At 47.1% G+C, this 16,753-nt stretch overlaps 1 protein-coding gene across 7 annotated transcripts in view; it reads left to right on the top strand.

Moving 5' to 3' along the window:
• LOC147677679 (SLAM family member 9-like) overlaps positions 1–16,753 on the top strand; it is a 752,048-nt gene that overhangs the window by 598,569 nt on the left and 136,726 nt on the right. For 5 of the 7 annotated variants that reach the window (XM_086945322.1, XM_086945326.1, XM_086945328.1 and 2 more), the window contains exon 6: positions 13,147–13,245. The exons of the other annotated variants lie outside the window; for them this stretch is intronic. In XM_086945322.1, coding sequence (XP_086801448.1) covers positions 13,147–13,245 — 99 coding nt within the window. The remainder of the gene's footprint in view (positions 1–13,146; positions 13,246–16,753) is intronic. 7 annotated transcript variants of the gene reach the window in all.

Genomic DNA, 16,753 nt, shown 5'->3' with positions numbered 1-16,753 from the left:
GTCGGGGCATCTGCTACTGTTAATGTGATCGCTGTTGTGTTTCCTTTTCAGGCTTGTGTGCCCCGTGATTATCCTGCTGTGTGCCCCATTGTTTTACTGTTTTACTGTTTTAGCTCCTGTACTCTCGCCCCTCTGCTGCCCCGGTAACCTCCCTCCCCGCTTCCCGCCTCCGTTGCTTTGCCACGCCCCCTTTTATTTCTGTGCCCTCCCCGCTCCCGCCTCCCAGCTGCTCCTCCCTCCCTCGTACTTGGCCATAAATGGCGACCGTGCGACGCAGGTGAGTGTGACCTAGCTTTAGGACACCCCCGCGCCGCACGGCCACCAGCTGCTGCGTGTGCCCCCCGCCTGCCTCGCTGTCCCTGCCTGCCGCCGGCTGACCACGCCCCCTGCCGCCGAGCGGCGTGGTCTCCTGCGGTCGGGGCATCTGCTACTGTTAATGTGATCGCTGTTGTGTTTCCTTTTCAGGCTTGTGTGCCCCGTGATTATCCTGCTGTGTGCCCCATTGTTTTACTGTTTTACTGTTTTTGCTCCTGTACTCTCGCCCCTCTGCTGCCCCGGTAACCTCCCGCCCCGCTCCCCACCTCCGTTGCTTTGCCACGCCCCCTTTTCTTTCTGTGCCCTCCCCGCTCCCGCCTCCCAGCTGCTCCTCCCTCCCTCGCACTTCACCATAAATGGCGACCGTGCGAACGCGCAGCGGTCACGCGCAGCGGGAGCGCCGATTGTGCGCCGAAGGCGCGCCAAAGCTAAGCCCCCCCGAGACGCACCCACGGACCCTTCAGCTGCCGCTCCTGCGAGTTCACCTGCATCCGGACCTGCACTACACCCGCACCCGCCAAGACCAAGACGAGCAACAGCAGCAGCCACCTGAAATGCATCCTGCTCAACACCCGCTCCGTCCACAGACACGCCGTCGAGCTCTGGAACCTGCTCGACACCACTTCACCAGACGTCGCCTTCCTCACGGAAACCTGGATGAACGCCTCTTCAGCGCCCGACATCGCCATCGCCATCCCAGAGGGCTACAAGATCATCCGAAGGGACCGCATCAACCAGACCGGAGGAGGCATCGCCATCATCCACAGGAACACCATCCGCATCACGACCAACGCCGACGACACCCTGACAACCGCCGAACACCTTCACTTCCAGGTCCACATCAACCCCAAGACCACCCTCAGAGGCACCCTCATCTACAGACCCCCGGGACAACGCACACAATTCAGCGAAGACATCGCCGATTTCATCAGCCCGCACACTCTCCTCTCCGCTGACTACATCCTCCTCGGGGACCTCAACTTCCACCTGGAGAACAACAACGACCGCAACACCACCACCCTGCTGGACAACCTCGCTAACCTCTGACTCAAGCAGCTGGTGACCACCCCCACCCACTACGCCGGACACACACTCGACCCCGTCTTCTCATCCAGCAAGGACATTGCCTTCAGCCACGCCACCGGACTCCACTGGACGGACCACAGCTGCGTCCACTTCAGCTTCAGAAGGACCACGACCCACCACCACCAACAACAGGTTGCACGCAGAAGCTGGAACAAGATAACAGCCGACCAGCTCGCGACTTCCCTGAGCAAGAACCCACCCACCAGCGCAACGAACCCCAGCCAAGCGGCCACCAACCTCACGAAGTGGATCAGCGACTGCGCTGACGACCTCGCCCCCCTGAGGACCCCGCCTAGCAGACCCGCAGCAAGAAAGCCCCATGGTTCACCGAAGAACTCAAGAGCTCCAAGAAGAACTGCCGAGCCCTCGAGAGAACCTGGCGCAGAGACCCAACACCGGACAACATGACGGCCCTCAAGCTCGCCACCCGAAAACACCACCAACTCATCCACGCAACCAAGAAAACTGCATTCAAGGAACGACTGGACAACAACGCACACAACTGCAAGGAACTCTTCAACATCGTGAAAGAGCTCTCCAACCCCAACGCCAGAAACAACGACATCACCCCATCGCAAGACCTCTGCAACTCCCTCGCCTCCTACTTCCACAACAAGATCGCGGACATACACAACAGCTTCAGCACGCAACCGACGCACGCCAAGACCGAACCAGCGCCCCCCACCACCACCCTCCGCGCCTGGACCCAGATCAGCACCGAAGACACCGTCCGCACAATGAACTCCATCCACTCCGGATCTCCGACCGACCCATGCCCTCACCACGTCTTCAACAAAGCCGATGCTGTCATCGCACCCTACCTGCGGGACATCATCAACACCTCCTTCGACACCGCTAACTTCCCAGAGAGCTGGAAGCACGCCAAACTCAGCGCTCTACTAAAGAAGCCATCAGCCGACCCCACCGACCTAGAGAACTACCGCCCCATCTCGCTGCTCCCGTTCCCTGCAAAAGTCATCGAGAAGACCGTCAACAAGCAGCTGGCCGCCTTCCTCGAGACGAACGGATCCCTAGACCTCTCGCAGTCTGGCTTCCGGGCCAACCACAGCACCGAGACCGCCCTGATCGCAGCCACCGATGACATCCGAGCCCTGCTTGACAACGGAGAAACAGCAGCCCTCATCCTCCTAGACCTCTCCGCGGCCTTCGACACGGTCTGCCACCGCACACTAGTGCAGCGACTCCGCAACGTCGGAATCCAGGAGAAGGCACTGGAGTGGATCATCTCCTTCCTCGCCGGAAGGACACAGAGAGTTCGCCTCCCCCCGTTCAGATCTGAAGCCACCGAAGTCATCTGCGGCGTTCCTCAAGGCTCCTCGCTCAGTCCAAACCTCTTCAACGTCTACATGAGCCCCCTCGCAGACATCACACGCCAGCACAACCTCAACATCATCTCCTACGCCGACGACACCCAGCTGATCCTCTCCCTCACCAACGACCCCGCCACCGCCAGAGCCAACCTCCACGAAGGGATGAAAGAGGTAGCCGAATGGATGAAGAACAGTCGCCTGAAACTGAACTCGGACAAGACGGAAGTCCTCATCCTGGGATCCTCACCCTCCGCCTGGGACGACTCCTGGTGGCCCCCCGCCCTAGGCAGCGCACCCAAACCAACAGACCACGCACGCAACCTAGGCTTCATCCTGGACTCCTCCCTCTCCATGACCAGACAAGTCAACGCCGTCTCCTCGTCGTGCTTCAACATCCTGCGCATGCTACGCAAGATCTTCCAGTGGATCCCCACCGAGACCAGGAAGACGGTCACCCAGGCCCTCGTCACCAGCCGTCTGGACTACGGCAACTCCCTCTACGCAGGAACCACCGCCAAACTCCAGAAGAGACTTCAGCGGATCCAGAACGCCTCAGCACGACTCATCCTGGACATCCCCCGTCGCAGCCACATCTCCGAACACCTGAGAGACCTGCACTGGCTCCCGGTCAACAAGAGAATCACCTTCCACCTCCTCACCCACTCTCACAAAGCCCTACACAACCAAGGACCAGGATACCTCAACAGCCGCCTCAACTTCTACGCTCCCAAATGCCAGTAGCGATCGACTGCCCACGCCCTCGCCGCCATCCCCCAAATCCGAAGAGCTACCACAGGGGGTCGGTCCTTCTCCTACCTCGCCGCCAAGACATGGAACTCCCTCCCGACCCACCTCCGCCTGACCCAGGACCACCTCGCCTTCAGGAAGCAGCTCAAGACCTGGCTGTTCGAGCAGTAGCGGACCCCCCTCCCCTAGCGCCTTGAGACCCTCTGGGTGAGTAGTGCGCTATATAAAGGCTTTGATTGATTGATTGATTGAAACAAAGACCCAGGACAGGGTGAAATGTCCCTGTCCAGACTAACTACATTACCTGAATCCAAGCTCCTGTTCTTCTATACATGAGAGCAGGAACTGGAGGTTGGTCTAGTTCATCAGTGTCCCTAACCACTGCCCATCATTAGCATGCGTATTACACTCCAGAGGTCTGATCATACTCACGTTATTGTGATGTGACCTTTCTTCAGTGTCCTCCTTCCTTTTTTTCAAGAAACCACCTCTCTCATGAGGTTTTACGTTGTTCTTTTAGTTATACTGACTGTGAGAACAGCTCTTCCAGTATCCCCTCATTTTCTTTAACCATCCTCCCCATATTTCTCTGGTTATATCGGAGCAATCTTGTGTCAATCAACACTGCGTTCACCTTTTATCTAAACCTCTCTAGTGTATATTGTGACAGCAGGATCTTGTCGAGCTTGTCCTGTGTCTGGAAGCTCTCCATGGGGCTGTCAAGTCTCCATTCTCTACTTTTCTGGGGTCAAGAACTTGCCATTGAGCCTGGAACACACCTCTGTATCTGACTTTTGTTGTTTTGTGGTTTTAGTTTGCCCACCTTGTTGCAAACTGCTACCTTGTAAAGTCACAACATTCTCCAGTCTGGGATGGCAGAGATTTATGAACCCAGGGCCCCTGGTGTGGACGCTCTTAGATTTTGCAGAGTAACAATGAGCAGTGAATGGTCTTCCACCCACTGTTTGTGGGTTTTGATTACACAATGCTGAAGCAGACATTCTACCCAGTATCATAAGCAGGGCAGTGTCACAGGAGGGCCCCTAGTTTGGACTGATGTGTCTGTCACATTGAGTGTTTTGGCCTTATTTGGACGGTTGCTGGTAGGGTTCCGGGCTGTTGGATGACACTTGATCCAGTCTGGGGGTGTATCGAATATCACTTTTTCCAACGAGGGCCACAAGATGATCCACCACCTACTGCAAATCAATCCTGTCCCTAGGTCTCTCCTCAAGCAGGGCACCCAAAACAGGATCACCTTGCATGGCCCATGCCTATGAACCTCGTAACCTCTCAGTCCAACAATCTAGGTTGCTGGTCGGTCCCAGTGTTAGTGGCTTCTGAATACATCTCCAGTAGTCACCACTATTCCACCCTCATTGGCACATACCTTCTGCAGACATTTCAGGTTTCCTGTTCCGCTTTATTGCAACGATTGGTCTGGCTCCAATACTCTAAGAGGTACTCCAGATCAGCAACATAGGCAGGGGTCTAAGTTCATTCCAGGGGTCTCCAGATTTGTTTCTCAGAATATGCCTGTAAAGGAGTGAGCCGTACTTGTGGATCAGGGACACTGTTGCAGCAGGCGAGATATGGGGCCCAAGCTTCCACGGCAAGAACAACTAACGTGCCCCACAAGTATAACCCCACTCACAAACAAGCAGCCCCTTTGCACACTGCTCCTTCTCACCTCCTAAGTGCCTGCTACCCAGTCACTAGCAGTAGGGTAACTGCTGATCCCACACCTCCCCACCCATGGAATTCACTGCTGCAAGGCTGGAACGGTCACCATCTTGTCTCTACATTGCCCTGTCTAGGCCCTATCTAGGCCACGTCTCCAGGCGTCTAGAAGTGTTTACAATTCCCCAGAGTTCAAACTATTCTCTACTGTGTTACTGCAGTGCTAGTAGGGTTTGAGTGCTTTTTCCTTTCCAATGGTCTCCAGGAGGCAAAGAACTACCCACAAATCTTTCATCTTCGTCACTCACCTGATCAGTGCCCATAGGTCACTGTAAGAAACTGGGTTAATATTTAAGAGTGGTAAGTACCCACCTTAAGTTATAATCTAAATCCTCGTCAGGGTGAACCTCTAAAGTCATTAAATAAACCTGAGGTCAAACCCCTGGTAGCTCTGGTACTGAGCAGAGATGCTTAACTCAGAGGCAACACGTTAAATATTTATGCAGATGTAAAGCAGTAATAATGTCTAAGTGTGAAACAATAAAAATATCCCAAAATAAATTTGAAAAATAAAGGACAATTGAATAAACAAAATGAAATCAAAATTACAAACAAATCCAATAAGGGGAACCTGCTAAATGAATTTTGAAAGTTTTAATTTCGAAACAGTGCTAAGAAGCAGAAAGTGACAATGATTGAAGTCTATAGTCGCGGCAGAACGGGACAATTTGACGATGACTATGATTGAGCCTGGAAAATATGCACTAACTAGGTTCATCCTGGTCAAACATTTTACCTTCTGACTTTACCCTTTAATTCTCAATCCTCCACAGTAATACACTTATAAAGCCCCGCAGGACCCCAAGTGAAGCCTTAGAGACTCGCTGGGTGGCAGGCAGAGGCAGGTGAGTCCAGTCCAGGTCTATTTGGCAATGGTCAGGTGGGCAGTTGCATTAAAAGGCCTCTTACATCATGTTGTGTACCTGTATCTTTAACAGATGGTCAGCCTTAGGACTCTTTGAGTCCACTTTATCCTGGGTACAAGATGGAGAGTAGATCCAGTCTTCTAGGCTCTTCTCAGGTCTCACAGCAGGTTTAGTCCTCTTCTGATCGTTCACAGGTCCTAGAGTGTTCTGATATAGGTGCCTCAAGATGCGACATTTATACCTGCAGGAGTTAGTGGGTGCGATGCCCTAACCAATAGGGTAAAGGTTTCTGGGGCTAACTCTACCCATTTTGGGCATTTTCAAGCTGTTCGAAGTCTTCAGCAACACCAAAATTGAGCTCTTAGGGCAGGGTGTATGCATGTGTGGGGGAGGGTAGCATGGTAATCCTAGTGTCCTCCAACATGTAACACTAACGTCCAGTTTTTATGCAGTCCCTGGGCCCCCAACAAACTCAGAGGGAGATGTCTCGTAGAGCAAAAGCTGAGTTCTCAGCAACCAGACAGTAAATACACACAAACTGATTTTGTATAATGTTTCCCTCTTTTGAAGTGTGCCCCAAACGTTATAAGTAAAATTAGCAGACCTGTCAAACAGGCTGTGACACTGTAATGTCAAAAAGAGACTGTAAGAAATTGGGTAATGCGTTGAGGGGATGGAAACCCTACTGAAGCATCAACCACAATCTTAGTCCCATTGAACCACAAAAGTCACTAAATTAACACGTGCTAAGTCCTACTTTTTAGGGTTAGGCAGGAGCAGTACCACCAACACCACTACCAACGGTCTAGGACCTGGGGGGGGGGGGCACCACTTGGGAGTATAGGGGTCACTCAAGCAGAGGCCAGGTTCAGTGTTCAAAGTCTCTGGAGATTGTTATGCCCCTATAGCTCCCACAGGAGGCCAGACAACTAGCCCTTTGAGTCATTTTGTATTGCTGTGGGTTCAAAGATCCCCTTTATTGCCCAGTTCTCCTTCAAGCTGCAAGCAGCAAGGCAGGCCTCCAGCAGCAGGGCAGTCCTACTGAAGTCTTCCACAGTGTACTGAAGAAGTGTTCTGAGGGTCCAATATTTGTGCCTGGTGCCTGTCTTTGGAGTGGGGAACCACCCTGGCCTACATCCACATCTGGTTCTGAAAGATTCTTCCATTCCCCTGCCAATGCTCTAAAATGCTTGGGGTGAAAAAAGGCTGGTGTTGGATTCTTTGTGTGTGTGTTGGAGGCAGCCATTTGAAGTATGAGAGGGGCAGGGAACTGCTCTGCCCCAGCCATTGTGCCAACTCCTAGTTCCCTTTTGGCTCACTGTCTGGGAGGCATACAAAAAGCCCAACAGCCTGGCCATTCACATTCATGTGAACCAGGACACTGGCAGGATGCACCAAATGGTTCGGACAAGAATATGCAACTTTTTAAAATTGCAAAAAGAACAATTGACGGACAGAATGCAGAATAATGTCATACATTCACCCCAGTACAGAGATCTGGGCCTAAATCCATTGTTTTTTGCTCCCTATGCCATTCCAGTTTGAACCTGGCCACATGCAAATCAGTCTTGACCCTGCTACCAATAGGAACAATTCAATTCAATAATCTTGATTCGAATATAAAGTATCCATAAAAGCACAAAGCAGTAATATCACAGGGTTAAACGCTTAAAAAACATTACATATAAAAACATCATCTGGGTTAAAACATACAAAAGGGACTTTGGCAATATGAAAACAGTGCAATGAGTCATCATAAATGTATAATTATCACAGAAACCAGGAGTCTTTCAGGTTATATAGCAGCATCCTAAGATAAAGTGCAAAGTGCAAATAGATTTACAGGAATAGCAGCAGGAGGAAATTGGCTATTAGATCCATAAATAAAAGTCCACACAATTTACACATTAGCCAAAAAAACACAAATGCATATTCTTTATCAGCATAAAGCAAGAAGAACATATGATACAATCAGGTCAACTTATGAGGGACTCATAGAGGCATGCAAATGGATAGCCATCTTCAAAAAGGTACAAACACAAAGGGTTACATTTTCCCCATTAAGCTGAAGAATAATGCCATAAGCAACCATAAAATCCATTATTCCACTAGCCCTAAAGAAGGGAATCAGGAATTGTTTACTATACTTTTGATAAAAGTTACAAAAGAATAAAAAATGTAACATGGATTGCTTACCTAGATTACCACAAGGACAAGGCAGTTGCTCCATGTTGGTTTGGAAACCTAAGGGGAAGCACAACAAGTATTTTAATGAGCCAGCTCTAAAGCGAAAGAGCAAGCTTCGATCCCAGCGGTTAATGCTTATAAAATATAGCTGGCTCGGAGATAAGAGGGGGGCCTCCGTCGTCTATCATAGATATATAACGAGCGACGGATGATTGCGAGAGCTCTTATTCATGTCTTACATCCCCATATTATTTATATATGGCATCTCGAATAATCTTTTTGTTGATACCCTCTAATTGGTCTGCGTTTTGAAAAACTTGCCCTTACTTCCGCCAGCCACGGTATGTCTCCAGCCTTGTTGCATTTTAGACAATCAACTATGATCCAGGTGGGCTGCCCAGGATCCATTATCTGAGAATTGTAGGCCCAAATATGGGAAAGTGGGTGTGCGTAGCAAACATTCCAGGAACAGTCCAGCCCAAACTGCCAGACAATGTAGTACCTAGACTGGAAACTTTGAATCAATCAACAACACTTGTAAAGGGCACTATTCACCCGTGAGGGTCTCATGGTACTGGGGTTGGGGTGGGTGAGCGGTGCTGCTACTGATCAAACGGCCAGCTGTTGAGGAGTCTTCTGAAGGTCAGCAGGTCCTGGGTCTGCCACATGTGGATGGGGAGGGTGTTCCATGTCTTGGCAACGAGGCGGGAGAACGATCTGCCAACGGTGGTTGCTCTTCAGATGCGGGGGGATGGTGGCGAGGGTGAGGTCTGCCGAGTGGAGCTAGCGGTTCTGGGTGTAGAAGGTGAGTCGTCTGTTGAGGTTCGCTGGTCTGGCATTGTGGAGTGCTTTGTGAGCGAGGGTGAGAAGTTTCAAGGTGATCCTAGGACCAGTATCGGGGTTTCACCCCTCATCAGTCAGGCTAACTTGACTCCAGTGGCATGGAGAGCCACCAATGCTCTATTGATTGCTCTGGGGGGTATCTTTTTCAGCCCCATAGGATAGTGTTATCACTCTTAGGATCTGGCAGGACTATCCATGGTGCTCAACCAGAGCTTAGCAAAGTGCACAAAGCATTTTTGAAAGATTTGGCTAAATTTTCAGTTATGCAAAATTCCTAAAACCATGCCTTTGTGCCACGTCACATAATTATATGCTGCTTGCTGTACTCAAAAAATGTACCTCAAGCATGTTATTCACAGTAAAACTTCACCTTACATCCAAAAGAACAACAGAACGCAGAGCAGCTGTTGTTCAAGTTGCTTTTTTTTTTTACAGTGTTTTAATGCAAAATGTGCCCTGGTATAAAAAATGGATGCAAGAACATATTTTACTCTGAAATCAAACACCAAATAACAGATTTGCAGCTAACGTAATTACGCATCATTGTTTCCAAATTTTGACTTAGCTACGCAAAAGCAATTCATGCTAACTTCACATAACGCCAGGGTAAAATCCTACATCAATACTTTTTATATAGTTATAGTGCACAGGGGTATGATGCCATGGGTTTTCTCAAGAGTTACCAGACATGGGCCTGTGGAATTACAATATTTTGGGATTCCTGATAGTACTAAGTGGATAGTTTGTGGAATAATAATGCCATGTGATCTTGCAATGAAATGATTACAAACTTGCATTTAAAATTATTTTGGTTTCCAGAGGAGTTGTAGGAAAGTTCTCACTCACCAATTATATTTCAATTTATTACAATTTTGGAGTCATCGAAGCAAAATAGCCCCCTGAGCCCGACATGACTGTGGAGTAGATTTCGTACTGTAGTCAAAATGCATCATTTGTTAAGGTGACCACCAGTTTATAAGCACTGAAAATGTGTAGAAATCTAAGAGTAAAAAGAGGTTACTTTTATGGATGCACATAGATCATTTTCATCTGTGCAGCTACAGAACCCAGAATATTTTAGATAAAATACCAGAGCCCACTAGTGGAATGATAGAAGGCCAGAAACACTTACTAAAGTAGTAAACTATGACAGAGATCTCTGCTTCTGCCTGAACATACTATTCTTACGTTTTAGAATTCACGAACATTCCCAGGAATACGCCTGAAAAGCTGCACATCGTGTCGTTTTCACAGGATAGTTCTGGGACACTCATGGGACATTCCTAAAATGACTATATTCCCTCTGTGCTGGACTCCATTACAGGAGAGATTACTGCACTGGGGGATTATGATCCCTTGTGCAAATGCACATTTGTTTCTGCACAGAGAAACGTATCCCTGTGGTGAAAGCCCTTCCCTTACACACCAAAGAAAACTGGGGGTCTGTCATTCCCCTTCTCACCCCAGAAAGTGATTTACACCAGCCCTTAGCTGGAGGAAAATCACCATTTCCAGGGTCGAAAGAGATAAGAGAGGTTAATGAATGCAACAGACAGCCATGATTTGGGGTATTCACAAGCACGTAATGCTAATCATGCTTTGGAACACTCACTTTCCAACCCTTTAAGTGGGATTCATGGGTGTGAGGCAGAGATGGGAATACAGCGCATCACACATTGCCGCGGTACTCTAAAAAGTTAGGTGCAACTCTGTTGTATTGGTACTTATTGTGAGACGTTTTTGCCTACCTATGCTATCTACCTACTCAAAATCTGGGGATTTCCAAAAACTGGATGAGGCGGCTCACTCACCTAATGTGACTTCATCATAGGCCATCTCATCCCACCCTGTAAGATGTACTACCAGGGCAGACTCGACCTCAAGGGGCACTGTCTTGACAGTGAGTGAGCTGACCTGGATGTATGACGTTACAACGCATACTTTTACAACGCCTACCTTTACAACGCGGTTTTTACCACGCATACCATTACAACGCATAATGCTTTTAGGCGCTGGATAGTGAATAGTTTAATTTACTATTCCAACTCCAGTCCCCGTGGATAGTAGGGAAGGTTATTGGATAGTAAATTAACCTATTCCCTATCCTAGAGCGCCCCCCCAGAGCAATGCGTTGTAATAGTTTGCGTGGTAAAAGTTGCGTTGTAATGGTAGGTCGTTGTAAAAGTTGCGTTGTAAAGGTTGTATACCGCTGACCTTATCACATTCTTAATGATGGGCATACAGATGCCAGGGGTCTCTTTGTGAATTCCTGTCAGGGGTATACACCCGTTACAACGCATCTTTTACTCCGCACTACCATTACAACGCGACTTTTACAACGCATACCATTACAACGCATTGCGCTGGGGGGCGCTCTAGGATAGGGAATAAGTATAATTTACTATCCAACACCTTCCCTAGGGTCCACGGGGACTGGAGTTAGAATAGTAAATTATACTTACCACTATCCAGCACCTCAAAGCGCTATGCGTTGTAATGGTATGCGTTGTAATGGTCGCGTTGTAAGGTAGGTAGTTGTAATAGTATGCGTTGTAACATGGTACATCCCTGTCAGGTGTAGCAAGGGTAAATTCGGTCATAAGCATACGTTTATGTCTTAGTTTACCATTGTGAATAGGCCATAGTGTCTACGACCACAAGCAATGCAGTAGTCACTGAGGTTCAAGACAGGCATGGGAAAACTGCATTACTTTGACTGAAAGTTTTGATATTCACTTATTTCACATCATATGAATATAGAAAAAAATCAATTTCACTGCTGAGTTTGGAGTCTGGTTCCATTAGAAAATGTCTGGCTTAAACTGCGCACCTTGGTCAGTAGATTATTTCTGCCTAAACCAGTCTCCAGGCGGTTTCTCGTGTGACTTTCATAGTTGATACCAGGTACCTGTGCTTAATTTTTGGGGAAATTATGGTTATTCGATAAAAAAATGAAGTACCTACCACCTCGAGTGCACAACACCAGACTTTTGTCAAGTGAAGAGGTGACACCACCTTCCAGCTTTGCAAGTGGCAATGTCTTACCTGAGACTTTTGGACAGAGGCTCCATCTTTTACTCTGCCTGCTAGATGATCAGCCTTCACTGCTCCAGGCGTGCAGAAGGGCTCCCTTTGTAAGCAACAACAACATTAGTGAAGGGAGGCTCAGCAGGGCACCTCTGTTTCAGTGAGCCCCTGGTTTACTGCACTCTTCTTCTTCTTCTTCTTAGCTTTTTGTTCAGTGAGCCCCTGGTTTACTGCACTCTTCTTCTTCTTCTTAGCTTTTAGAGCTGATAGCACTGCCTAGCTTCATTGGTTCATAAGAACGAAGGGTTAATGTAAAGCTTAATCTGAGTCAGAGATGGCAAACACTCTTTACAGGGGACATGGACTTACTTTTCATCATCAGACTTAGATCTCGATCTAGAGATATAAAGGCAGAAAAGGGGGGAATAAAGGAAGAGAGCGGTTTGGCAACAGTGCCAAAGAGAGGAAATATGAGTGAGAAAAAACCTACAAGGGCCCCAACCTTCCAGGGACCCCTGGTAAAGTAGTCTGTCTCTCTACATCCCCTCTATCTCATCCTCTTTCCTGCGCATGCCCATTGCTACCCCAGAGCTTGTCTCTTTCGACCCTGTGTCATTTTAAGGATTTAAGAGCTGCATCCAAGACATATTTTGGCTGTATTTATGTTACCCTGTTTATAATAATTGAACTTATAATTCAAACTTGTTTTGTATCTTGCAAGATTAAATTAACAGCAAATGGTAATAAAATACAACAACGTTCTAAAAAGATGCTCCAAAATATAACTTGACTTAAAAATCCTTAATATGTCTCTGCAATACATCGTCATTCAGAATCCTATGCTTAGAGTCAATCAAGTATTTCGGAGAAGATGTGCTGAAGTCTGTATAATTGCACTTTTATTGCGGATCTATTTTGCCTCTTTTGTTTGCACCTGCCTTGTGAATATCTTGCTTTCTTAACAGCGGTGAAATGTACTTGACAAGGATATATTTGTGTTGCAGAATGCAACCCGGGAGGAAAATCGTTACCAGTGTACGGAGGAACCATATGAAATGGAAAGGGTGCACACAGTTTATGCAGAAGTTCAGAATACAAGAAAGGTAACATGTTTTCCTGCTCTAGATTGATTGTACCCCACACCATGAGTGTCAAAACTCCACAGCATCACAGGTTCTATGGAAATAAAATGCAATCTAATCGATGCACATCGGTTTTCTCTTCGCCAAATAATTTCAAGTACTGGGGTAAAGGAATTCTAATAGTGACTTTGTTAATAAATTGGGCTAGCTGTGTTGTAATGGTGGGCAATGCATTTGCAGGAACTCTTAAAAATATTACATAAGGGATCTCGTTTAATCCATTGCATGGAGTCATAGGGCAGTTTATAACACATGCATACACAACGGGGAATGGAAATGTGTCTATATAGAGATATAAAGCTAGATTTAGAATTTGGCACACAGGTTACTCTGTCACAAATGGGCCAGGTATTCCAACCGCCTTATTACAGGTGCATCATATTCTGTGGCACTTGCAATGCTGGGGACATTTGTGACATTTGTGGCAACCCGTCCGCCGAACTCTAAATCACGTTAATAGTTGGTTAACTTACCATAAATATTCTTTACTAAACTCCTGGTATTTCTTCTCATGGTTTTAGTTGAACAGTTCGGGCCTTATTTATGAGGCCGTGCGTCACTTTTACGCCGCTGGTGCGTCACTTTTTGTGACGCACCAGCAGCGTAAAAAATTTGCCTTGTTGCACCATATTTACAAAGTGACGCATCTAGGTAGATGCATCACTTTGTAAACCCCTGCGCTACATTATACCTGCGGCAGGTATAATGTATGCAGAGGGGCGTTGTGATGCAAGAAAGGGTCATAAAAGTGACGCAGTGAAATCTATAAGATTTCACTGCGCCACTTCTAGAGCGCAAATACGTCAATTTCTTATGCCTGCCTCACAGCAGGCGTATGATTGACACAGGCCCTTTCACTTGGGGCTTGCCCCATGTGAAAGGACACATTGCTGGAGTTGCTTCACTTTTGTGACACACTCCAGCATACGTCACTTTAGCGCCATACAGATACGTCAGAAATACTGACGTATCTGTACCTCCTTGCGCAATGATGCGTCATACTGTAAATATGATGCATCATTGGTGTCGCAAGGAGGGTGCAATGAAAAGTGACGCATCAGTGTTTTCACGCAGCGATGCGTCACTTTTCATAAATGAGGCCCTTCATGTTTCAGGATTCAGTCAGGCAACTCATTGTCTTTTTAAGGATGGAAGTCTAAAGCATCTCTCGTAATAAAACAAAAAAATCTTTCCTCACTTTTCTACCTTTTTTATCCTAGCCTCAGCTGTTTGTCTTTGTCACCAAGATTTACCAATGGGCAGGGCCACTGGAATTATGTGATTGTGCAGCTGTGGCAATTTTTACTTAATTGTAGATTTGCCACATTTGACACATAATCCATCAACTGCTGCATAATCTGCAGATTTTATAAAAAAAATAGTTTCTAGATCAAACGGGTCAAAAGTTACTAAAAACACAGCAACAGGTGTTGCTGAGCAGTGGAAGGCCCTTTGCAAAATTGGACTGATCCCCTTTCTGTTGCTTATTGCTATATTTTGGTGTCAAACTGGCCCTAAAAGAGTGCAAATAATGCCCAAACAATGTTAACAAAACATGTGCCATATAATGCTGCAAAATTTGCTTTTCCTGCTGTTTAATTGTATCAACTCTGCCACATAATTTGGCCCTCCACTGCTGCATAATTCCAGTGTGCCCTGCCAATAGAGGCAACTTGATTGGGGGCAGGGTCTGAATTGGGTTACCACCCACTTCATATAAGACACCATTCCCTGGGCTTTTCACCCACAAATCATTGCTATTAAGGGTCTGATTACAAGTCAAAGTGATATATTTCCAGAGCGACCAGGTGTCTGGAGTTTCTATTTCTGGCCACTATTGCCACACAAATATATGTAAAATCTCATTGAATGGGGGATGACTGGGCAAACCTGGAATAGTAATTAGAATGCAGCTTGGAATTTCTGATTTTCTGGGATTTCACAGACATTTTCCGCCTGGCCTGAGCAGGTATTAGACCATTGGAATGTTGGGAGCTCAATTGAAGACAATGGAGTGCTCCCTGCTTCTACAAGCCGGTAAAGGCCCCCAAAGCAACATTCCAATGTCTTACAAAGGCCTCTCAGAGTTCGACGGGATTTAAATCCCCTCAAGCTTCGAGAAGCCTTTGTTCTATTTGTTAGAACATTCTGCCCTCTAGTGGCAAAGTGTTCTAATAGCCTTATAGCCCTTCGTAGCAGGGCTTTACCGGCTATTAAAGTTCCCTCCCTTGTTAAAGTCCCTCGCCTTCAGCTCGGGCATTTAGTAGCCAGTAAGCGGGCAATAAGGCTATAGTAAATAATTGTTGGGGTAGTGCGGGCAGGTGGGCTAGGATGAAGGAGGGAAAGGGAGAATATCCCCTGGCAGAGGATACTTTTCCATTATTACCTTGCCTCTTAGAAGAGGGTTTGGCAGGGCCTGCGGACTAGTGTCATGCTGCAGAGCAGCCCATTCCCAAGGTTATTTCACATGTCAAATTTTCTGTCTGGAACATTAGTTCCAGTACTCCTGCAGCCAGAAAATCCAAGTGTGGGAACGCCAGCTGCTTATATATGAGCAGCAAGTGCGATAGTCCAATTAGTTCAATTGAAGCAAAGCACGACTATATCGTGCAGAATGCATATTTATGTCACATGAAATCCCAGGACTGATAATACTCGGGCATGAAGACATGGAGAGGGGTGGCCTCTTTATTTTTCATAAAGTGCTGTGATGAGTAAGTCAAAGCCCCAGAGAAGTGAAGTTCACTGGTAAGCAATCAGGCCACCAGGCGCGGCCGGTACAGGTAAGAGCGGTGAGGCGGGCGGGGGGAGTCAACAGACGACGGAATAGGGAAAATAAAATAAAAAAATAAATAAAAGCTCTTATATTGCCCACACCGCATCGCTGAGAGCAAAGTAAGTGGTTTTATTATTTTTTTATTTTTTATTTTCCCTATTCCGTCATCTTTCGACTCTCTGCGCCCCGTGTGGCCCCCCGCTCTTACCTGTACTGACCACACCTGCAGGCCGCTACCTCCTGGCTGGGTTTCCCTGCTACAGTTCTGTCTGGCTCTGGACCTAGACCACAAACTCTTTCCCTCAAGTATACAAAAAAGTCCAAAACACAGAAGACCTGTAGAGGCAGTGAGTTCAAATGCAAGCCAAAAACCTGAAAACTAAGCCATGACTAAATATAGGACTTCTCAGATCGGACATTTAGGTCTGACATAAGCCAAGGACACATTGTGATTTATTACAGGTTTTTTGTATTGGAGTGGAAGACTGTAATTTTCGACATTTTTTTCAACATATGGAGTTATGGGCCAGATGTTCAAAAATAGGAATAGCGATTTCCTAATTGCAAATTCCTGCAAATTGCAATTAGGAGATCACTATCTATAATGTATGAAACTCTTTTGAGTTTTGTTAGAGAGTCCTAGTAGGTAGCAAATAGACCTACCTCATGCATATTAATGAGATATGTCGCAAT

Source organism: Lissotriton vulgaris, chromosome 12 (genome assembly GCF_964263255.1).
Source record: "Lissotriton vulgaris chromosome 12, aLisVul1.2, whole genome shotgun sequence".
Lineage (NCBI taxonomy): Eukaryota > Metazoa > Chordata > Amphibia > Caudata > Salamandridae > Lissotriton > Lissotriton vulgaris.
The sequence above is the reverse complement of the archived record's forward strand: the minus strand, read 5'-3'. Positions and strand labels throughout refer to the sequence as shown.